Consider the following 24,598-nt stretch of genomic DNA (forward strand, 5'->3'; position numbering starts at 1 on the left):
GAAGAGCCTAAAGGTCTCCAGCTCCCTGAATGGCTCCCCAGCTCCCTGAATGGCTCCTTTACCTATCAGAATTTATAGAAGGGTATAGATAAGAATCGTTCATCATTGGAAGGCATGGGTGATTTGTTACTTTTCTGGGTGGGGAATTTCCCTAAAAACAATTAAACTGAACATGTTTAGAAAATGCTCATGGCTTTTCTCAAACACAAATCTTTATAAAGGTCATTTAAACAAATGTTTGTTGAAATGAACTAAAATAACAAATCTGACATTTGTCTTTTAGATAAAGTTTTCTATCACACTAATAACTCAATACTGAGCTTTGGATTATGGGGAATGGGAAAAACAGTATTAACTTAAACTTACTTAGTAAAGTTCAATTGCCTGTTGAATGTAAATGATTTATATATTTGCTTGTAACTAACAAAAATAGACACACTTGGTTTAAATAAGACCTTAAGGACTTAAGAAAGGTCATCCAATTTAAATATGCATAATATTTTATAATATAAAAGGAAAGAATAGAAACGTCGGCAGCTATCACAATAGGAAAATGTTCTTCTAACATACCATTATCATCACATGATTCTGACTGGAAAGAACTGAGAGACTGGACTTCCGACAGACTTTCCCGAGCACTGTAAGGATGTGACACTTTTTCCTCTAGCGGCTTCTTTGAAATACAGGGTTCAAGTTCTACCACTTTACCTATATGGAAAAATACAGGCAAACAATGGGTGATCAATAATGACTTCAAGTGAACAACCTCCAAATGACAATATTCTTGACAGGGAATAGGGAAGATTTTTTAAAACACAGTCCCTGGAAGTTTGAACCTCTGGCGGGGAGCTTCCTCCACGGAGGGAAGGTTAGGTGCTACTTGTTGTGCTAGAATCCTGTGCTATTACCCTTTGATGTAGTATCTGTATATCAATATCCTAAAGAGATCATTTAAAAAAAAAAAAAAGGACCCAAAATGTTAGTGCAAAATATTTGTAGCAGTCCTTTTGGAAATGGCGAATGAGCGCATTCCCAACAGTTGGGGAATGTCTGAATAAGTTATGGTATATGAATGTAATGAAATATTGCTCCATAAGAAATGATGAGCAGGAGGATTTTGGAAAAGCCTGAAAAGACTTACATGAACTTATGCTAAATTAACTGAGCAGAACCAAAAGAACATTGTCCATAGTAACAAGATTATGTGATGATCAGCTGTGATGGACGTGGTTCTTTTCAACTGTGTGGGAATTCAAAGCAATTCCTAGAGAGTTGGGATGGAAAATGCTACCCACATACTGAAAGAGAACTATGTAGACTGAATGTGGATCAAAGCATAGTATTTTCATGTTTTTGTTGTCGTTTGCTTGTGTTTTTTCTTTCTTGTGAGTTTTTTCCCTTTTGATCTGATTTGACTAAAACAACACAATCTATTTTGATTTTCAAAAGGCAGTCACCATAGTAGGGCATTACTTAGAAAATGTAGAAATGAACTTCATTCTTTAAAAAAAAAAGAAAGAAAAGAAAAGGAAAAAAGAACCCACCCCCATGCCCAAAAATAAATGCTGATATGAAATATGGAGACTTTTGAAGTTTTAACACCAGAAGACTCAGATGATTCTGGAAGCCTTTCCTGACTGAATTCCCCTTTTTTACACTATTGTGTGTTTAGGGAAGTTAGAAAACTGGACCTAGAGTAAGAAGACCTGAATTCAAATCCAATTTTAGACACTTACTCTTTGCAAAATTCACTCCTTATTAGCCATATGGTCAACAAGCATATATTAAGTGCTTACTATGTGTTGGGTATTCTAAGTGCTACGAAGAAAGATAAAAAAAGTCTCTCCTCAAAGAGCTCGTAATCTAACAAGGCAAACAACTGCACCTATACATATACCTTGTAAGTGGAAAGTAATTTCCGAAGGAAAGTTCTCCTGGGAGAGAGCAGGGAGGGGAGAATGAGCAGAGAAGGATTAGGAAAGCCTTCCTGTAAAATGTTTATTTGGGCTGAATCTTGAGGACAACCCAGGAAGCAAGGGGGAGAGGGAATTACAAGTATGAAAAAAGACCAGTGCAAATGCAGTCATGAGATAAGGAGGTAATGGGAGGGCTGTTGGCTTGATTTGATCTTTCACATACTTAAAAACAAGGTTTATCTCAAAGCATTTCATTTAGGAAGGAGGAGGTGCTTACTATCATAGTCGAAATCCCAGTTGGGTTTCTGAATTGAGTCACTGTCTGAAGGAGAATTTGAAGGAGGCGGAGGAGGCAAATTGGGTGCCACGCTGCAGACAGCCACGGCTTTTCGGTGTCCATGCATAGAATCTGGATTGAAGGTACTAAACTCAGGATGTTCCGGAATGGCAGACCCTTCGAAGGAATTTCGGTCAAGGTTGTTTCTGGAATCACTTGGAATGCTGGGAGTGTAAGAAATGGGGCGGACAGGCACCTGGGGTGGTACATCTGAGTAAATGTTCTTATTGAGTTTTGAATCAAAATATGGCCTTTGTAAGAAAGCTGTCGTGGGTCCCAAATGTTTGTCCTCAGGTTCTCCTTGGTGCTTCTTCTTCTTTTTATGGATCATTTTGCGGCAGAAAATAAACATCACCACTAGTAGGAATGTACCTACAAAGAACACAAGGATTCCTATTCCTTCGGCTAATCCAATATTCCATGGAGTTGAGACGTACTTATTGGGAAGTGAATCTTCACAGTGTTTTCCTCGATATTCATGGCTGCAGTTACAGCGATAGGAGCCGTGGGTATTCTCACAAAGAGCCCCGTTCCGGCAAGGATTAATAGCACATTCGTCAATATCACTTTGACACCTGTCAGAAAGAAAGCCAAGAACATAAAACCAATGACAAAAAACCTGAGGCCTTTTAACGATGGTAGAACTTCAGAAAACTTTTCCTTTGTTCAAGAATTCATTTCTAAAATTTCATTTTTTAGTCTTTTGAAAGCATGTTGAGAAGGCTGTTTATTAATTTGTTCTTAATTTACTGAGACATTACTTAGACCCAAATATTCAGTCCTTTCTCATGTTCTGTTAAATATGGTAAAGCAGAAAGAAGGTGAAAAATTCTCTCTTTTCCTTAAACATGAAAATTGAGCGATAATTCATATTTACCCATTAGTTATAACAAAGAGGGGAATTTAGCCCGTTTTTTTTTTTTTTGCTTGTTAGAAGCTTTAATTGCACTGATAGAATGCTGATGAGAAAGCCCCCTATCTATCAATTCAAATCAATAACTCTTCTTGCATTTATCATCAGTTTCCTAGGTAAATGAAAGATTAAGTGACTTACAAAGTTTCTGTGTCAGAAATGGCTCTTGAACCCATGTTTTCTAAGCTTTGAAGCTGGCTTTCAGTCCACCATGACCTCTACTTCTCTCTACATGATCAACTATATTTATGTGAAAGCAGAAAGTGAAAAAGGACTGAATTTCAGATTGGTTTAAAGTATGTTCCTGAAGCTTTAGAGCAAAAAAAAAAAAAAAAAAAAAAATTGAGAGTGATTTTTTTTTTAAATGTTGAGATAATAATACAGAATGAACCTACACTTTCACTTGAACCGAGGACTAATGCAAAAAATGGGAAGATATAGGAACACCTGAGTCAAGGTGAATGCATTCTTTTACTGGGTTAAGACAATTCCAAGGTTAGGAAGAATTCCCAGTTCCATTTTTTTTTGGTTTAGATAATAACATTTTAAATCAACCTTTTGAAAACAGTTTGCATGGTGAAATGAAAGAACACTGCATTTGATGTTCAAATTCTGGAATCATTGTCTGAACCGGGGCAAATGGATTTGAATTTCATATAAAATGGGGGAGAGAGGGATGTGTGTCAGACTAGATGATCTTTATGTCCCTGTCTAACTCTAACTGTTACTGTGTAAACAATTTTTTCTATAGAGATCACATTTCTCAGATTCAAGAATTTCAGTGAATCATCTGTAACTCAAAGGCTTGAGAACTTTCTTGGTTTGCCAACCAACTGTTCACATCCTGATGTTTATACCTGGGACATTTCCAATATTTGGATTAAATAGCTCTTCAAATGTTTTGACAATAGAGCAGCTACATTGAAAAAAAAATCAAGGTAACAGTTTATAAAATTATCTCAATATTTTTTTAAAAATCACTCTCAATTTTTTTTTTTGCTCTAAAGCTTCAGGAACATACTTTAAACCAACCTAAAATTGAGTCCTTTTCACTTTCTGCTTTCACATAAAGCAGAAAGAGTATGAAGAAGAATTGTTTTTCCTATAAGAAATGTCTTTTATCTCTTTATAAAGTGGTGAAAGTTACACACACACACACACACACACACACACACACACACACACACACACATATGTATATATTACAAGCATTAGGAAGCTATAGAACCAGGGGACATGTCCTAACCAAGGATACAGCTACATGACAGCTGTAGCTCTGGTGAATCATGTCAATGGTGGAAGGCCTCTTCAATGACTGAAAAGTGTAAAGTATATAATATTTTTGAAGAAGCAGGTTTATTAAAGCCAGCATAGTACAACAGACAAGGAGTTGGAGTTAGTACCAAGAAGATTCAGGTTAAGTCCTCCTCTAATACAGAAAGGAGTGTGAGACCTTTGCTAAGTCACTTAACTTCTCAAGGCTTTTCACTAACTTTTCCCCTACCCCTCACATGGAACTGTTCTTGATCCTTCCAGTTTGTAGCATTTTCCTCTTTTGAAAATGCTATACATATCTATATTTATTTATATATTAATATACATGTGTGTACATGTATATATATATATATATATATATATAATATATACACACACAATATATATATATATATATATATGTATATGTATATACACACCTACTGATGTGTGTATTTTATATCCTAATAGAATACAAATTTCATGAGAATAGCAACCATTTTTATTTTGGTCTTTGCAGTAAATGCAAATCCATAAATGCCACCCATAAATAGGGGCATCTGTGGGGCAGGACAAATTCACTTTAGGAAATCACTCTTTCCTTTTGGACAAAGGGAAGTCCCTAGGGTGAGCATGTCTTCGTGTTTCATGCTTTATAACTTTCTAAGATAAGTTGTAGTGAAGGTCCATATGAAATCGGAGATGCAGTCCTTATTCCTAAAGTTTTATTACATATAAAAAGGAAGCTCTACAAAGAAGTCCTCATTCTGCTTGAATGACTTACTCGTTTAAAAGATATTATACATATTGAAGATGATCTGTCCTTGACTAGTTTGTTCATTTATTTACTTTAAGTCTTATCCAAACTAGTAATTTGCTTAGCTGAATTTATTTTTTTTTCATATAAAAATAAAATTTAATAGAATTATTGACTAGGTTATTACACACTTTAATTATATGATTCCAGTAGGATCATATTTGTTAATCTGGAGGATATTATATGAAGCTATATAAATGTAAAACATGACTATTTTTATTCACCTTTCTCCATGAAAACCAGCTTCACATTGACAAATAGCACCATCCAAGCTGTCAAAGCACGTCCCACCATTTTTACATGGCTCATCTTTACAATATGGACTCAGCTGACACCTAAGAAATCATAAAAATGCAACAATAATATTTGTTTCAGGGTTTAAAAAAATAGAAAAGTAACAAAAACAAACTATAATGATGAAATTAAAAATTGAAACTAACAAAAAAAAAAATCAAGAAGGAAATTTAGAGCTCAATAGTTATTGACAAAAAATAGTAAAGGATGCCTGAAGCTTTACAACTACCAGGGGAAAAAAAGCCAACATACCTCTGTCCAGTGTACAGGCCTCTGCACTGGCAGACAAAATCACCATTGTCTCTTATACAAGTCCCCCCGTAGAGGCAAGGATTGGAGGCACATGGATTCACACTGATGTCACAATGTGTACCCATATACAAGGCACTGCATTTGCAATAATAACCTACAACACGATCCCCCGAAAAAAAGAAAAGAAAAATTATGCTACAAGATAAATAAAAATATGTTAGCTTTTAGTGCAATTAGTTTTAAAGGCAACCTGAGGTAAAGCCTTCCTTTGCCATTTTGCATTGTCATTCACGATCAATTATTTACCATCAGAACTGTACAAAAGTGGAACGGGCTGCTTTGAGTAGTCAGGGATTCCCTACGGTTTTCAGGTAGAGGCTGGATGACCGCTTCTTAAAGGGATCCATTATTGATTGGACTAAGCAGGAGTCCCTACAAATTTGAGATCCTCTGATTACTTAACTCAAATCTAACTATTCTGGAATTTGTGAATACACAAAGGACCTGCTATTTTATCACTGTGGGGTCCAAAATAAAGAAATGGCTTTAACTGTCGGACTACGGGTTGCTTAAGTCAAATCTGGAATGTTATGTTTAATATTTGTTGCCCCACAACTGGAAGAACATTGACAAAATGGAGTACATATGATGAGGAGATCATACCATATGAGAATCAATAGAAAGAATTGAGATTGGTTATAAAAAAAAGGTGACCTGTCTCTTTTCAAGTATGAGAAAGAGCTGTCATGTGGAAAATCGATTCACCTTGGCCCCAGAAAGAATACTTTGGAACAATGGCTGAAGTTGCAGAGTGGTAGATTTTCTGTTGGACTATAAGGAATTCATTATAGTTAGAGGTATACTTAAGTGGGATGGGCTGCCATGGTGAGGGGAAGTGGGAGGAAAAACTTTTATATAGTGCCTACTGCCTTCAAGACATTGTGCTGAACAACTTTGGGAGTTGTTCTCAGCCTCATTTTATCGTTGAGAAAACTGAAGCAACCTAAGTTACTTGCCCAGGATCAGACACCTAGTAAATATTTGAGGTTCTATTTGAACTCAGGTCTTCCTGACTTCAGGTCCAGCGCTCTATTCATTGTCATTAATGAATTCATTAACGCTGGAATTCTTTAAGAGGAATGTTGTAGAGGGTCCATTCTTAGATGACCCTGAGCCCCCTTTCAATTCTTAGATTGACTGCTGAACTTACTGAATAAAATTTTTTTCACAAAACTATACAAGGAAATAAGGACAGAATGATGTTGATTAATTTTAACTCACAGAGAAAAGAAAATCTTATCTCTACAAACTATAATAACCTACATTTTATCCTCCGTGTAGTCATCTAATAGTCTGTCATGAAATCTGAATTTATTATTCTGACTTTCTTATCACCAGAATGGGGAATCTTAATTTTTTCACGAGGAGCAGAAAGGAGCACAAGGTGTATTTTATCATTGTCTGTCTATTTTGAGGTTCTGGCTATTGGCCAGGAAGCCAAATGACCCACTCCTCCCAATTCTCTACATCTAGTAACTAGCTAACGGGAGCCATAGCAGTGACAAAAGGGATGCTATAAATTCAGATGTTCACATGTTGTAGTGGGGGGTCCAGCAGCCCTAGTTCACAGTTCCCTTGACTGATTTGCCAATGTTTCAAGAAAAAGCTAGAGTCCAGTATCAGTCTGTGGGCTCAGTTCCAACTTTTCCTTGGGCGCAGGCCTTTAAAGCTTTGGAATTTCAGGGTCAATTATGTCTTTGGTGCGTTCAACACTGTAAGGCATGTGTTTTACTGCATCCCTTCTGCCTTTCCCCCAGCATGTGACTGAAACTTAGCCAACAGATGCTCAGCAGTCAGTCCAGCATCTGTTTCTTGGGCCCAGTTGCCAGGAAGAATTCTAAGATCCATAAAATCTGAGTGGCAAACGCTCTATCATTTATATGTATGTGCTGGCTGGATTCTTCTACTGTACTGACAGACAATATCCATTACAATTTGGCTGAATATAATAAGCACATCAAAAGCCAACATAGGCATTTGTGCTAAAAGGCATGTGTGCATGTGTGCTACATGTAAAAATTTAACGAAAAAAAAAAATAAATAAAACCTACCTCCACTAGGTGAGGGGTTACAAATGCCTCCATTCTGACAGGGACTACTAGAGCAGTCTTCCATGGCCATCAACAGACATCCAGGGGACACATCCACATATTCTTCAATGTGGGCATAACTTCTTGGTTTGCTGGTTAAAGGAAGTTCTTGACCATTCAAGTAAATTGAGTCCATACAGCCTCGGAAACCATTGTTGATTTGAGGGCTCCTCCCAGGCCTTGAGTCTTGCTGACGAATGTGGCCTCCAAAAAACACGTGGTTATCCAGGTTCAGCGTCTTCAGAGTGCCTGGAGCTGTTCCTGACGCCGTATGTACCCTATCTAGAACAAGTCGGGCATAGTTCCCATTCACTTCAAGGGACACAGAATGCCACTGCCCATCATTTATTTGAATGCTTTGAACGGAAACGATTCCAGGACCACTTCCACAGTCAAATTTGTACTGAAGTCTGCCATTATGAATCTGCAATGAAAGCAGGCTATTAACGTTTATGTTACTCTTTTGGAATCTCCAGCTATTCCCTTCCCTTTCCCATCTATCAAGGTCCTTACAACAGGAAAAAGTCAGACATTTACCTATGGATGGGGAAAAAAGATTTTTGAATTCAGTGCCATGGATGGAAGACAAAACTGTCTGTGGAAAATATACTTTCAATTCTTTTCGGAATCCAAACTCTGATATAAATTATTAATTGCAGTTTTTAAGAGTAATCAATAATTGTATTCTGTTAACAGTTAAAGTACACAATTCAGCTAACATCAGTATTAGTTTGATGTTAATGAATTGGTCATGGTCATTTAAAGGAAAGGAGATATTACTGCGGATCTTTAAAGTCCAATATTCTCAGTTCCTCTCAAGATTTTGGCTATTCTTGTTCTTCTTCAGTTATTTTCAGACTTTTCACAATTATAGTGGTTTTCTTGAAAAGGACATTGGTGTGGTTTGCCATTCCTCCTCCAGTTCATTTTACAGATGAAAGAACTGAGGCAAAACAAGCTTAAGTGACTTCCCCAGGTCACACAGGTAGTAAGTGAGACCAAATTTGAAGTCAGGTCCTTCTAACTCCACTAGCTGAACCGTAAATTTTTTTTAGTCCCTGATATTTAGTATCCTAATCTCCTTTAGGCTGGAAGAACATGACTACTCATGTTCAGTCCAAATCCCGATTGATCAAAGACATTTAAAATATGTTCTATTTTTCCAGTCTGGAGTGATTCTCCCCTCATTAGGCAGCCTAATGGTCATTTACCCCCAAGAGATGTTACCATATTGGTGCCAGATGCATTGTGGACCCCCAATCAGCTTTAGCCCTCCGTGCAGCTCAGAAGCCCTGCACTCAATCTATCCTCTTCATGATTCCCAGCAGTAGAGATGACTGCAGATGCATGCTACAATGCACAGCTCAATTTTTAATATTAACAGGAGTCTGAATGTTAACAGTATGTAGCTATCAATCAATGCTGACGTATACTTATGCTGTGCTTGTTCAGTCCTGTTCGACTATTGGTATCTCCATAAACCATACCACACATGGGATTTTCTTGGCAAAGATATTGGAGCAGTTTGCTATTTCCTTCTCTGTATATTTAGGTAGTTAGAAACAATACGTTTATGCTTTAAAATGCCAAAATAATTTCTTAATAAATTATATTGCAACACTCATAACTACAAAGAAAAAAAGTCTCATTTTACTATTTGTGTCTTCACTAAATGTGGGCTTTGATACTTCTCAAGTAATGACTGTTAGGAATTTTATTTAATAAAAGTATCTCATGTAATGATTAAAAAAATTATTAGCAATGGAGTCAGAGCCTGAGCTCTAGATTTAACACTTAGTAACCTGTGTGACTGTGGACAAGACAAACTAACTTCTTTCAGCCTTATTCTTCCTCTATTAAATGCAAGTAGTAATTCTTGCATTATCTACCTTAGAAGAAAGTAATTTGCAAACTATAAATCAGGAGTAAAAGCAATTACTATAACTATTATTACTGTTGTTGTTGTGAGAAGAAAATGGCCAGACAAGAGTAGACTCTCAAATGTTACACACAGACATCCATGCAGCATTCCGTAATTAGGGAAAAGTTATGTGTGTACCTCTAAAATACTGTAGTCTGTTCCCCGAGCATACATAACAACTGCATGAGTGGAGTAAGTTCTGAGCCTCATGGTGAGTTTCATTTCTAATTTGTTTTCATTTTCCATAAGACGATACTTGACAAAACTGTTCCCAGTAAATGTTACAGATGAACCCACTGTAAATCACAAAGAAACAAGATGAGAATCAAGGGGGGAAAATCGTTTGTTAAGGGGCAATTTGAGCTTTGAAATACAATAAGCAAAATCTCACCTGGACACTGGCCAAATTTGCCACCTGGGCACACGCACGTATATTTTTCCCCTTCTGGATCAGTAATACATTCAGTACCTTCAGGGCATGGGTTGCTTTCACATCCATGATCCACCAGTGGGCATTTTCCCTCTGGAGTCAGGGAAGAATGAGAGGAAAAGATTCCTTTAGTTACAGTAACTACCATGAAAGTGTTAAGTCTGATGCCCCCTTCTCCCCAGCTTCCACACAGACATACACATGCAACAGTGAGACTTTTTGTGAGCTGCTCTCTTACCTCTACAAAGACACACGGCTGCCCGGTAGTGACGGGGAGTGACAAAGCTCAGCCTGGCAGTGCTATGAGTGGACATGGCATTATCATCCAGAGTCACCTTTTCATCACAGAATTTTGATGGACAGTCCAGACCTGCACATAGCTTGTGGAACACTTCCAAGATCCTCACACCGATGATTTCTTCAATGTCAGCCACAGACGAATTTATCTTTTGCAGGAGAACTTTCATTGAGACATGGGGGCTACCAGATTTCTCAACAAGCAGTAAAACTTCCAGGTTCGACTGAGGCTCTGAGGGCTGCAAACTTACCACCTGTATGTCATTCCTCCGCACACCCAGGATATTCCGCAAAGCCCTCTGGAAGTTACGCCAGTAGTCTCCAACAAATTCTTCAGGGGTGAGGTTAGCAAAGCGGATGGCAACGGTGTGGTTGAGCATTTCTTGGGTGACCTGCCTGATGTGCACCATGATGTCAGCCATGGTAGTGAATTTTCCATCAGTCACTGAGACATTAAGGAGATACTGTCCCATGTCTAGCTTTTTATGGGCTACCAGCTTACCACCTGTGTTGGAGACGGAGAAGAGGTTGTTCATTTTGGGATCCAGATTATATGTCAAAGTGTCGTAGACATCTTGGTCCGTTGCGTGGATTTTCCCAATAACACCTCCTGAATATTCTTCCCCAAAGGTGGTAATGAAAATCTCCAATGGCAAAATGGCAGGGGGATAGATACTCTCCTCAATAACCATAATGTCAACATAGGCCAAAGAAGACAACTGAGGTTTCCCATTGTCTGCCACCTACAAGAAAAAAGAAAAAGTCATTTTTTAAAAAATTGTAGCCAAGCCTTTTAACAGAAACTTCCATAAATCAAGAGGTTCCTAATGCCTACATTCGGACTATCTTATGAAAGCTATGGACCCCTTTTCAAAATAATGGTTTTAAATGCATAAAGACAAGATTAGAAAGGAAACCAATTTTATTGAAATATAGGTATGAAAGTGTTGAAAAAACAAGCCCATGAGACCCACAAGAAGAATCCTTGCCATAACCCAAGGGACTTTAAGCAGGTAGGTAGTTCAGAGGACAGAGTATTAAACTTGGGAGTCAGAAAGACCTATTTCAAATCTTGCCTCAGACACTTACAAGCAGCTGTATGACTCTGAACAAGCCACAATCTCTCAGTCTCAGTTTCTTTATCTGTAAAATAGGTTTAATAATAGCACCTACCTTGCAGAATTGTTATGAGGATCAAAGAAGATAATAGATTCAAAATGTTGTGAAATGAGTAAACCTTAAAGAGCTGTACTAATGCTAGCTTTTCTTATTCTAATGCAACATCAAAAGCAAGCTCTCATGCTTTATTTCATTCTTAAAAAAAAAAAAATCAACATTCTTTTATAGCACTTATTAAAGGTAGCTCTCTTCAGATGGAAATTGGTCATCAGCAATCTGTGCACTGTGAAAATAAGGCTAAATTTTTTTTTCTAATAAAGGTAATTCTTTGTAAGAGAAGGCTTCACATGAAAATAAACAGAGAGGAGAAAATATGAAGACAAGTGGCCTATGAAGTCCAGTCTCCATCTTGGTAAAGGTAAGAAAATATACATGATTCATGCGAGGAGACCATCCATTCACTAATATCTGGAGGAGATGGAAGGAGAAATGACAACTGGGGACTAAATGGGGATAAGAGAGAAGAGCATAGACAAGCTCTTAAAGGAACAACCCATCTGTAATCATAAACCAACCACAAAATCAGTTTAAAGACAGTACCTTGACATGAAGGAAGTAATGATCCTTTACTTTTCTCTTAATGGCCATTGAAGTAATAAGGACTCCTTCTTGGTTAACCTCAAATGCTTTCTCTTCATTTCCACTCATGATAGAAAAGAAAAAAGGTGGGCCATTATGCGAAGAATCTTTATCTGTTACCACCAGCTGCAAGACACTGACACCCACAGGCTTGTTTTCCTACACAAATTTATTAAAAAATAAAACAAAAAACACATACAATTACTTACAAATAAATTAAATTTTTACTAAAGGCATGTGTCATGCCTTGTCTTACCTCTGTCTCTTTAAATTTCCCAGCTTCTTTCAAATGCAGTTTAATGTCAACCACTACAGGAAGTTCTTCCGAAGTCCTCATCCCACTGCTAGGAACCAGTATGCTGCATATATTTATTTGTGCTTAGCAATTTAAAGATTATTAAATTCTTGAGAGCAAAGATTGTTTTTGCCTTTCATTGTATCCTTAACACTTAGCATAGTACCTGACACATATTCAGTACTTAACAAATGCTTGATAGAATGATTAAAAGTGAAAATCCAGTGAAATTGGAGAATTATGTTACTATTCCAAATGTTTGGTCCACTGAAGAACAATCATTTTTTCTTATTATTTTTTGAATAGTAACTTTAGAAAACAATTCCCAAATAAAAGAATTTAATATCAGGGAGAACAGCATAATTTGAAATGATGCTTGCACGTAGTGGGCATTCAATAATTATTTGTTGTATTGGATTGTGCAATTGGCCTTCAAAGTCTTCAGGAAGACTACAAATGAATGTTTCTGTGCCTACTTCAAGGATAAGAAGTATTATTACTAGATGATTGGGCCAGAAACAATTCCCTGGATGGTTAAACAGGTAAGTGTAGGAAGGCATCAGAGGAAGCTGCTTAAACTTAGAAAGCCTAACCCCATAGGCCATCACCTTCTCACTCCTGTCCCACCTATCAGTACATGTAGGTTTACTACAGCCTAAACATACATACATATATGGCTATTGTATATATATATATGCGTGTGTGTGTGTGTGTGTGTGTGTGTGTGTGTGTGTGTGTGTGTGTGTGTGTGTGTGTATCTGAGCAGTGAAGGTTCTTAGTGACCCTCAGTGAAGGTCTCAACCCAAAGATTAAATGATTACTTCTTAAGGAAATATTAGAGAGGATTCTATCTTCCTTTGACTCAGATTTTGTATCATGATTCTAAGTGAAATTACCTGGATGATTATGCTATAGTTGCCCTTTGAGAAAACTGGAGGATTGTCATTTACATCAGATACATCGATGTTCACAGTGGTTGTATTGACTCTGGGTGGGCTGCCATTATCAGCTGCTTGAACCGTGAGTGTATAACCTGAAATCTTTGGAAAAACAAAGACAAATACATTTTTTAAAGTCCATGTAACCAGTGGAAAAGCATATTACCAAGAATATGATCTTTTCCCATATTGATCATATATCATCAGTCTCAAGGCTAGAAATGTTATTTCAAAAGTTTATCTTTTATTTAATTTTCAGTTATTTATTTGGAACATAATATCCATTTTCCTTCAGAAATATTATGTACATGAGCGGAGTTCTCAGAGAAGCTCACAAAGTCTAAAATAATTTGCAATGTGGCCAAAATACTTTCCATTGGAATTTTTAGAAGTAGAAAATAATACTTGATAAACAATGAATTAAACAAAACAATAACTTAATAGATAATGAATCTTTAAGTTAGATTAATGTCCATCCTCCTCCTCCTGAGGTTCAATGCCTATTTTTAGCCAATAGACCCTATTGAAGTATAAAATTATTATTATTATTATAGATATAATTTTTTATAATTTATAATTATAGATATAATCATTTTTTCATACCGTTTCTGGCTAAACTTTACATAGAATTTTTCCTTCTCATTTATCCCAGAAATTTTACGTTTTGCCTATGTTACTATAGTGGTCTTGCTGCTAAGACTACCTAAGAGTCAAAAGTTAAAATTTCTTTTCCACTGGTATCCAATAGGAGAGTAAGATAAGCCGCTTGATTTTTCTTTGAAAGATCTACTTCTCCTTTAAATGAATGATGGGAAAAACTTAAGAGGGCTGGTCTCCTGCCCAGTGATGGTCCAATCTCATTCCAGGGGCACCTACTACATAGAACCATACCAAACATAATTTTAAAATGTTTTTACTAATGTTTTCAATCATCACTATTACTTTGCCATGCTTTTTCTTTCTCTTCCTTCAGAAATAGAGTGCTCTGGTACAGTTAAGCCTGGAGTTTATCACCTTTTTATGATAGGTTCAAATTCTGAAAACCATCCGTTGCCTGATGTTACAAATAGAAACTGATAAAATTCTGCACTATTTGTTCCTTTTCTAAATCCAAATCATCCTTGAAATCCTACCTCAAATACATTCTTGTCTAAGAAGCTACCCTAGGTAATAACTCCTTCTTCTCAACTTGGAGTACTTCTTACCTACACAAGTCATTTGACAAGAAATCATGAATAATCTTGTACCATTTCTTGCATACATGTCCTCTCATTTAACTCTCTTGGATTACTATTTTTCTTCTGGGGTACTAATAACTCCTCTCTCCAACTAGACTCTAAGAACCTGAATGACCAGATAATTCTTTGGAGCTTTGCACAATCCTCAGCACAGTTCCTTGTTGGTTCAAAGTTAGTACTCTATAAGCATGTTGGGTGTTTGACTTTTAACCCATTCACAAAATTCATACAACATCAAACATCCAACAACAATTTCTCTTACCATTTCCCGATCTAGAAGTTGAGTTACTTTTATTTCTCCTTTTACAGGATCAATGGTAAAGGGGTTGCCTTGGTTGCCATCTATAATTGAATAGTGAATGTAATTGTTTGAGGGTCCATCAGCATCATCTGCCATAACCTAGGGAAGAATATAAAATTGCTCTTGATATGGACTACTAGCAAATACACATGTCATAAGAGAAGGCAGCTGTCTGAAACACTGTTCTCAAAACCAATTAAAAAAAAAATCAGCTCTTAAAATTAGTAAGCATTCCACTACTGAACACACACACACACACACACACACACACACACACACACACACACACACACACACACACACATCAACTCTCAGGTCAGAAAACTCTACTAGTGAAGGTAACCATTTTCTCTCCAACTTAAAGAGTCTTAGATATGTGCCTTGAGCACTAGAGGTGTGATTTCCCAGCTGCGTCTAATGCAAGAGTTAATTAGGCACTTACTGTCTCTGTGGCCAATTCTCTATCTATTCCCCAAAACAAGTACTCTTACCATGTGTAATACAGTTATCCCATCCCCACCAAGGCTTTCCTCATCACAGTTTCAAGATAACATAGATTGGCATAAGAAATTAAATGGGGATTTGGGGGAAGTTTTGTGAATGTTGCAGATGGCATACTAAGGCCAGTAGATGACACAGAGCTGAATACTTAAATCAAATCTTACAAGGTATCATAAATATCCCATAAAAGAAAAAAGAAAAAAAAAATCAGACTTCTTTTCGGGTTTCAAACTCTCTCAATACGGAAGGGGATAGCTGTATGATTATAGTCAAATATCAGTGAATATACAGATATTTTAATGTTAAGCAAGATAATTTCATAGAGAATCCCTTATAAAGATAAACTAAAGGAAATCACAGCAGGAGGAAAGGAATAAAAGCATAATGCATACAGTGACAACAGACTGTTCAAGCACAGCATCTTCACTGATCACTGCAGTATAGGTGTCCTGGCTGAACACTGGGGTGTTATCATTGATATCTGTGACATTAATGTTCACTGTTGCGACATCACTCAGAGAAGGTGTGCCTCCATCAGTGGCTTCCACAGTTAGGTAATATTCATGAGAGCTTTCATAATCCAAGTTGTCAATAATAAATATGGTTCCTGTAAAGAACATCAAATACAAAATAAAGTTGTTAAAGGAACAATACCATTCTATTGAGATAATTTCCTCCTGACTTGATGACTTTTTAAACAAGTTGAAAATATTCAGTTACATCTTTTTTATAGAAATGAGTCTCTCCACAACACATGTTATTTTTCATTTTCAAATACAATATTCTGAAAATATGAACCTTCTCTGGCTTCTTACCTGCCTTCTTTTCTCCACTGTTTTCATGGTAATTCTTATTTCATTACACTTAAATTATTTTCTGGGCTCTCCTACATCTCTGACACTAAAACTCCACTGAATTTAACATTTAATTAATCAACAAGCATATGTTAAATATTATCATTACTTAGCCTGCTATATGTCAGGTACTTGGCTAGATGTTGGGAAAACAACTATGAAAAGTGAAGCAGTTCCAGCCTTCAAGGAGTTTGTATCTTAGCCCTAGGAGAAACACTGTATCAGAAAATAAATATGGGGAATGTGGACTGAAACAATCGGAAAAGGTGTCTTTAAGAGAAAGAAGAGCATGTGAAGGAGTTCCAAGTGGTAGAAGCAAAGGGGGGAAGATTCTAAGCATAAGAAATAGTCTATAGCAAGGGAAAATGGGGTCCCATGTAAGAAATACATTATTAAAGTTAGTTTGGCTGTAGCATGTAATCAACCTGAACAGGCTAGGGCTGATAAAATGATATTTAAGCACCAAATATCTTTTTTTTTTTTTTTTTTTTTTTTAATAATTTTTTTTATTATATATATATATATATATATTTTATAATATTATCCCTTGTATTCATTTTTCCAAATTACCCCCCCTCCCTTATTCCCTCCCCCCGACGACAGGCAATACCATACATTTTACATGTGTTACAATATAGTCTAAGTACAATACATGTGTGTGAATATTTTCTTGTTGCACAATAAACATTAGAATCCGAAGGTACATGCAACCTGGGCAGACAGATATTAGAAGCACCAAATATCTTTAAGGCTTATGCTAAAAAATTGGGAATAAAAATGATAAAAATCAATACCTATTTCTTAGCACAGTGCTTGGCACATGCCTATGGGCTTAAAAACACTTGCTATCACAGAATGACTGACATGGACTCTGCCTTCAATTGGGAAAGGTTTACAAAATAATAGGAGAGGACAAAATATGCACACAGGTAAGTAAAATACAAGGTCAAATGTGATAAATGCTCAAAATAGCCTAGGACAGAGGACTATGTATAAAAAACTTCAGGGAGAAATCATTTTCAATTGAAGCAAATAGGAAATGTTTCATAGAAGAGGGAGTGCCTGAATTGAATCTTGAAAGAAGAGAAAGATTTTAACAAATTGTGATAGGATAAAAGTGCATTCTTTACTACTTTCTCCTTGAGGCCAGATCATCCACACCAATAGTGGGGAGAAGAAGCCCAACATCAGGAGGGATCCTTCTTCCCTTCCTCTCCCCTGCCTCATAGTGTTGGTATAAGAGGAGGATTTTGTCACATCTTTCCCCAGCTCACCCACACTCCGTTTAAGTCTTAAGTGTCACAAAATGACCTCTCAACCTTATTTTTACTGTTTTTTTTTGGTTTTTTTTTTTTAAATCTTGTACCCTTCTGCCAGAACATAGAGCTTCCCATTCCCCTCTGCAGGAGGAGCCCAGAATCCCTGAATCTACTTGGATCCTCCCGTCTACTATCTCCTGAGCAGACACAGCTATTTACACAACAAAGGTAAGGGAGATTATTACTTTTTTTTTTTTTAAATACACAAAAGAGGATGCTTTCCAGATCTTATCATCTGCCCTCCCTCTAAGTCTTCCAAAATCTAGAGCATGGCACCAAATGATGGCCATGGGGCTTCCCCACCCACCTCACTATGGTGAACTCTTTGGACTCTGGAGCCTTCTTATCTAACCTTGCACCTGAATTTTTTATGTGCTACCTTCCTCAATAAGAGTGAATTCTTTGACACTTATTTTTCTATTTGAATTCCATTTTTCTGAATTCTAAAACTTATCACAAAGTTTGGTATAAAGTAAATGCCTAATACACTTTTTTGGGGGGAGAGATAAGGGCTTAGGCAATTGGAGTTAAGGCCAGGGTCATACATACAGCTAGGACGTGTCTGAGGCCTGATTTGAACTCAGGTCCTCCTGACTCCAGGGCCAGTGTTCTATCCATTGCACCATCTAACTGCACCCCCAATATACTTTTTTATTTGTCTTTCATGCTTTGTTGCATGGAGTAAGGCTGTAAGCAAAAGTCTGGAGATGAGATTAAATAAGAGGAGAAAAAAGGATAATGAGTAATCCACCTGAGCTGAGATGCAGGTTTTTCTAAATGATAAAACTGCAAAAGCAGGCTGATGTCAGGGCCCATCACAAACCCTTGAATGATACTTTTATCTCAAGGCTTCTTAAACTTTTCCCACTTAACTTCCTTTTTTGTGCAATAAATTTTTATGTGACCCCAGATGTGATGGGTGCATAAAACAGGAATACAAATCAAACATTTGCTGATAACAAATCATAATTTCACAACCCCCATATTCAGTTATGAGTCCCCCTACATGGCCTACATGACCTCTAAAATCCCTTCTACTCCTAAATCTATGATCGTAAAGAAAATGTAGGAGCTGGAAACTGGACATAAGGACTGAAACTTTTATTAAGTTCCTACTTACTATAGGCCAGCTTTAGTTTTAGACTAAGTGCTAGAGGTACAAATGCCCAAATGAAATGATCCCCACTCTTTCTCTAAGACTCAGTTCCCTCATTTATAAAATAAAAAGGATGGATTAGGTGATCTCTAAAGTTCCTTTTGGCTTTAAATTCTCTGATCCAGTATGAAACAAGGCTTCTATTGTACTTGAAGCTTAGCCAAAGGCCACCAGCCACATGAAATGTCCTCTTACTGTTATTGCCCTCTGAGAAATTAGTTTGTAATTATTCTGTATTAGCATTGACTTCACCAAGCATGTGTTGTTTTCAGATAGTCTAAGCTATCTTGCATTTTTGGCTCTGTCTAGCGCAGTGCCAGGTATCGACTGACTGATTCTCTTAAACTTAAAACAAAATGACTTTATGGCTAAAACAGTAAAATTCAGTTTTCACTAGGTCATATTTCACAGCATTCTAAGGACCGCAGATACTTTTAGAAAATAGGTTAACACAAGACTTCCCATCTAAATGGGTGCTTAAGTCACACCCTCTGACCTTACTGGCAGTCCACCAGAAAATATGATGCAGAGTATTTCAAATGTTAAACTTAAAATGATAAAGGGCTGTATCATGCTACAGAAACTTAGATTAGAGACTGAAAGCAATGAGGCACAGGCGGGGGCTGATTTTCCTATCAGATGAGTTTCACTATGGAGAAAAACAGGTAGCTAAGAAGGGTAAGTGTTTTCAATAAAGTTCTAGTTCTTCAATCCTGATTAAAAGCAACTCTGCAAAAGTTTTAACTTGGTAATGCTCTAACTCTAATTCAAACACACCAGACTTATATTTTCTTTTTGTTCACATAAATAAAAATGTATAAAGAAGCGCCCGACTCCTTTGCAGCTACTACTAAGGTTAAAAAAATGAAAAAAATTAGTGTTTTATCACTTTAGCATTCTCTCTTATATACACACACACATAAATATATTCATATATAAATGTATATAAAATACACAATTATATAATGTATATTTCATAATGCATAAGAATGCATTATATGATGCATGAGAAGCCAACTGCTTAGTAGACTAATAAAAGGTTTCTACTTGTGACATATGCTAAGTTACCTGTTGTGGAATCAATACTGAATTTTCCATGCTCATTGCCACTGATGATTGCATACGTGATCTCTGCATTGGCTTCAATATCCCGGCTGGCCGCATACACTTGCAGTACCTCTGTCCCAACAAGGATGTCCTCGGGCACTGTGGCTCCATACTCACGATATTCAAACACAGGAGGATTATCATTTATATCCAAAACAGATACGACGACAGTGCCCGTAGCAGTCAGCCTTCTTGGCACGCCATGATCTACAGCTTTCAAAATCAGATTATACACCGCCTGTAACTCCCGATCCAAAGGCTTCTCCAATCGGATAATTCCAGATGACTCATCAATGGAGAACTGCCCATCTGCAGAGTTCACCAATGAGTAGGAAATCTTGTGATTTAATCCTAGCCAAAAATAAGAAGAAATTAGATGAGTGTGTATAAAAAGAAAGGCACATTAGAAATGTCTCCACATTTTAAGATGTTTTATTAAAATAAACTCTTCCCCAATCTAAGAGTAATGGGGGACTTGGATGATTGTGCAAAAATTAAAGCTAACCTTAGGCTTATTTTCCTTAATTTTAAAGAACTTCACATATGGACTCCCTGGATCCAACCTGTGGAAGAGCCAGTCCGAGCTTATTTTAGTCTGATCTGCCACATCCGGACACACCGTACCTTGTTTCTAACGTAGTAATGTCACATTGTCCTCTTTGAGAAGGAGAAAGGACAATAACCAATCAACTCGACTTGTTATATTGGTAACTATTACAACATACCCCAAAAAATCGCTTCTTGGCTTAAAATTAACCAGCTTTTTATGATCTGAATAAGAATTACATCACGAGAAAATATGTGGGTCTTTAGACATCTAAAGTACAATGGGGTGTCAAATTCCAAGACAGACTACAGAATTGTCCTTAATAATTCAGCATATTAACTAATTTCATGATGAGTAATTGCCCTCTTTGCCATTCTCAGATACTTTAGTGCTGCATTCAAGAAATATATAACAAACTTCATGTCAAAATGCTTTGAAATTAAACTGCCAGGACCTGCGGCACTGTTCTTAAAAGACATTACAACCTGCTTTATGAAATTTGACATTTCTCAAAGTCTGGTGTTGTTAAATACTGAAAGACATAATTTTCTCCTGTCACTCTCCTATACGAGAAATTCTAAATTCTCCATAATAACAACTCAAATTTATATAGCGCTTTAACATTCTCAAAGCACTTGGCATGTCATTTAGAGCGCAGGCACAAGGCACCAGCAGGATGATGAGAATTCACAATTTTTAAATGGTGTTTTAAGGTTTGCAAAGCACAAGTGTGACAATGCTGTGAGGCATACAGCAAAAGCATTATCATTTCCATTTTACAGATAACAAAACTGACACTCAAGAGGAATTAAATGATGTGCTAATAGACATGTAACTAGCAACTGGCAAACAAGGATGTTAAATGAGGTCTTTATAATGTTTGTCTTTGAAACAAAAGGACCTAGCACACTGCCTGCTTAATAAATGCATGGTGACATGATTTGACCATAGTGCTAGCTAGCAAGTAATTGGAAGTAGGATTCAAATTTCTGGAATCCGAGTCCAATGCTTTATTCATTATGCCATTTTATTTCTTCACTTGAGAAATAAAGGGACGGGAACCAATGACCTCTAAGGTTTCTTCCCCTCATGATCCAAGAGAGGAGAGAAGGGAATGGGCGATTATTTATACAGCACCTACTAAGTGCCAGGCACTGTGCTAGGGAATCTTTATATATAAATTTTATCTTATTTGATCCTCACAAAAACCCTCTAAGGTAGGTGTTATTATTGTCCCCATTTTACAATTGAGAAAACTGAGACAAATAAATTAAAAGAGTTGCTCAAGGTCATAGTCATTGATAGCAACTCACACAAATCCATGTCTTAGGAAGTTTTGAACTTCCAGGGCTCTATACTCCACTGACATACCTGTATCTGCATCGGTGGCTTGTACTCTCGTCAATGGCGTCTTGGGTTCAGTGTTTTCAAACACCGTAATGGCATAAGGATCAGCTGAGAATTCTGGGGCATTATCATTGACATCCTCCAACGTGAAGACAACACTCATCTGGCAGAATCGCCCTCCTCCATCTGTAGCCTTGACTAAAAGATTATAAACTGCTTGCTGCTCACGATCCAGGGGGGCAAATGTTTTCAATTCGCCTAAAAAACAAACACCACATGCTAAAGAAAGAGACTTGAAATCTGAGAAGAGATTTTGCCTAGTCATCTATAACATTATATCTGTTCATTGTGCCCCGTCCCTCCATGCTTCTGCATGCATACTACCTGAATAAATGGTCTTTCTTTGGTGAACATTTTTGTCAATGTCTGAGTGAACAGCTGCACCAGCCTCATAAGTGCAAGGTTCACCAACTGTGCCAGTTGCTGGGGATTTTAATCTTAAAGTTTAAAGCAAGGGTCTCTTATGAATTTCAAAATTCCACCAGTAAAATTTCTATTTAAGTTTTGGAAGTACATATTTGCATATCACAGAATCATGGGATCTTCTACAGAAGCTCAGATTTGCATGGGTACAACTAGTTCTGTGAGAAAATGCCTAACAAGTACACTATTTTAAGAGGGCAAAGAAAGATGTCAGTAATTAAAAACTAAATTAAATACCATTTGTTATTTTAATTATGACTATTCCAAATTACATGTTTATGATAGCTAATTGATAGGAGAGACAATAAAGTCAACTTAATGAAAAATATCAGCAATAAAAGGGGCAAAGAAGCAAACTTAAAGGTATATCTTTAACTTGAAAGAAAAAAAAAAGAACAAATTGATACAAAATCAAAGAAAACTTCAATTCTGGCCTCATGGATATTTTTCTTCATTACTTAATAGTGGGGTTTCAACTCCCATGGACTCTTTTAGACTTAAAAATATCATTTATGTAACATCAAAAAAAAAAAACACATTAAAAAGGACAAGAGAAGATGGCTGAGAATGACCTAATTAACTGAATTAGACATGGTCAGAAGCTGCAGTTCACTTGCAGCCAATAGTCTTTTACCTGTATCTGCATTCAGTTTGAATTTTTCTGCACCAGGACCAGACAATGTGTAAGTAATTTCAGCATTGGAACGGATATCTGCATCTGTAGCAGAGACCTGCATGATCAGTTTCCCAGGAACAATATCTTCAGGAATTGTGTCTGAATAAGCACTCTAAAACATTTGAAGGGGAAAAAATGAATTTGTAGTATTTACTAAGGATTAGGGTGGGAGGAAAACATTTAAGTCATTTTCAATTCATAATTCAGTTCATAAGATATGACTAAGAGATTAACTGTTAAAAATTGAAATCTCTACATTTTTCTTACTCCACGCTACTGAGCAAGTTAATTAAACATTATTAAACACATGATAAACTTTATCCAATTAAGAACTACAAAACACAATAAGCAGCTGGGCAGCTCTGAGATAATTTATTTTTTACCAGTAATTAAAATGTGTATTTATATTTCAGGATATACTTTGAATGGGAAGCGACAGAGTGTAGGAGACGGAAAGTTTGTCTCATAGTTGAATCTTCATGTCCAACACATATTGTATAAAACCCTAGGAAAGGCTTTTCATCTCTGGATGCCAATCTGCCTTGTTAGAAGCAGTGTCCTAAGTGGGAGGTCTCTATACTAATGAAAATATAGGTTCTAGTCAATTTTTTTTTAGATAATTTAATCTGTCAAAGTTTGATCTTAAGAGAAAATTTAAGTAGTCTATTTTGTCCAATTACATTTGTAAATACTGTATATTTTGTTCTACTGAAACGGCATCAATTGTGATAAAAGCGAAAAAACACTTTCAAAATGCCAGACCAAAGAAGAAAAATCTTCATTCCTGACATATAAGGATGTTCCTTGACCACAGTCAAAAACCTTATAGGGCAGATTCTTACCTTCTGAGAACCTCAGGTTTTTGTTTTGTTTTGTTTTGTTTTTTTGTCAATCTCATTTCCTGCCTTCAACTTGTATTACAACCTCTCCTATTCACCACCTCTGATCCCCACTTCTGAGTCTCCCACACTGTCATATTCCAAGATTCACCTGACATAGACCTTGTCATCAACTACTTTCAATACTATTCTCTTAATCAACTTCCTCAATCCAAACCCTCCAATCTTCTGTCATGGTTATACGCCCATTTCCAATCCACAACATTTTTACCAGTCACATTTTGAGGAGCTTTAGCTCTAATTCCAAAGTGGTTGGAAAAAGGAAAATAAACCTGTTGCCAGATCCAGAACAAATAGGCATTTTCTACCTCTGAAGTCTTTGTTTTCTGATTTTCATTAATCATTTCTTCTGAACTCTATAGAATTTTGGGCTTCTAATATTGCTCTGGTGCTTAGTCTATATTGTTTTACACTTGTAGTTTCTCCATTCAGGCACTATTTCTCAAGAACTAGGTTATGATAATACATATTCTCATAGTACTTCAAGAGTGTTGAAATGCTTCTCCACTTTGTGAGACATGTAGTGCAAACATTATTATTTCCCATATATTCCCCCATTTTGTTGATGAGGAAGTTAAAAGAGCATCAAACCAGGGAA

General features: G+C 36.7%; 1 protein-coding gene across 3 annotated transcripts in view; it reads right to left on the bottom strand.

Moving 5' to 3' along the window:
• The window catches only part of FAT1 (FAT atypical cadherin 1), a 168,711-nt gene that overhangs the window by 9,724 nt on the left and 134,389 nt on the right, over positions 1 to 24,598 (bottom strand). For all 3 annotated transcript variants that reach the window (XM_074273944.1, XM_074273942.1, XM_074273943.1), the window contains exons 12-26: positions 23,060 to 23,213; positions 21,967 to 22,200; positions 20,010 to 20,399; positions 16,005 to 16,219; positions 15,073 to 15,210; positions 13,531 to 13,674; positions 12,301 to 12,498; positions 10,523 to 11,324; positions 10,246 to 10,377; positions 9,993 to 10,150; positions 7,895 to 8,357; positions 5,784 to 5,937; positions 5,462 to 5,572; positions 2,194 to 2,828; positions 571 to 708 (exon numbers count right to left, since the gene is read on the bottom strand). In XM_074273944.1, the coding sequence (XP_074130045.1) occupies positions 571 to 708; positions 2,194 to 2,828; positions 5,462 to 5,572; positions 5,784 to 5,937; positions 7,895 to 8,357; positions 9,993 to 10,150; positions 10,246 to 10,377; positions 10,523 to 11,324; positions 12,301 to 12,498; positions 13,531 to 13,674; positions 15,073 to 15,210; positions 16,005 to 16,219; positions 20,010 to 20,399; positions 21,967 to 22,200; positions 23,060 to 23,213 (4,066 nt within the window). The remainder of the gene's footprint in view (positions 1 to 570; positions 709 to 2,193; positions 2,829 to 5,461; positions 5,573 to 5,783; positions 5,938 to 7,894; positions 8,358 to 9,992; positions 10,151 to 10,245; positions 10,378 to 10,522; positions 11,325 to 12,300; positions 12,499 to 13,530; positions 13,675 to 15,072; positions 15,211 to 16,004; positions 16,220 to 20,009; positions 20,400 to 21,966; positions 22,201 to 23,059; positions 23,214 to 24,598) is intronic.

This window comes from Sminthopsis crassicaudata, chromosome 6 (genome assembly GCF_048593235.1).
Source record: "Sminthopsis crassicaudata isolate SCR6 chromosome 6, ASM4859323v1, whole genome shotgun sequence".
Lineage (NCBI taxonomy): Eukaryota > Metazoa > Chordata > Mammalia > Dasyuromorphia > Dasyuridae > Sminthopsis > Sminthopsis crassicaudata.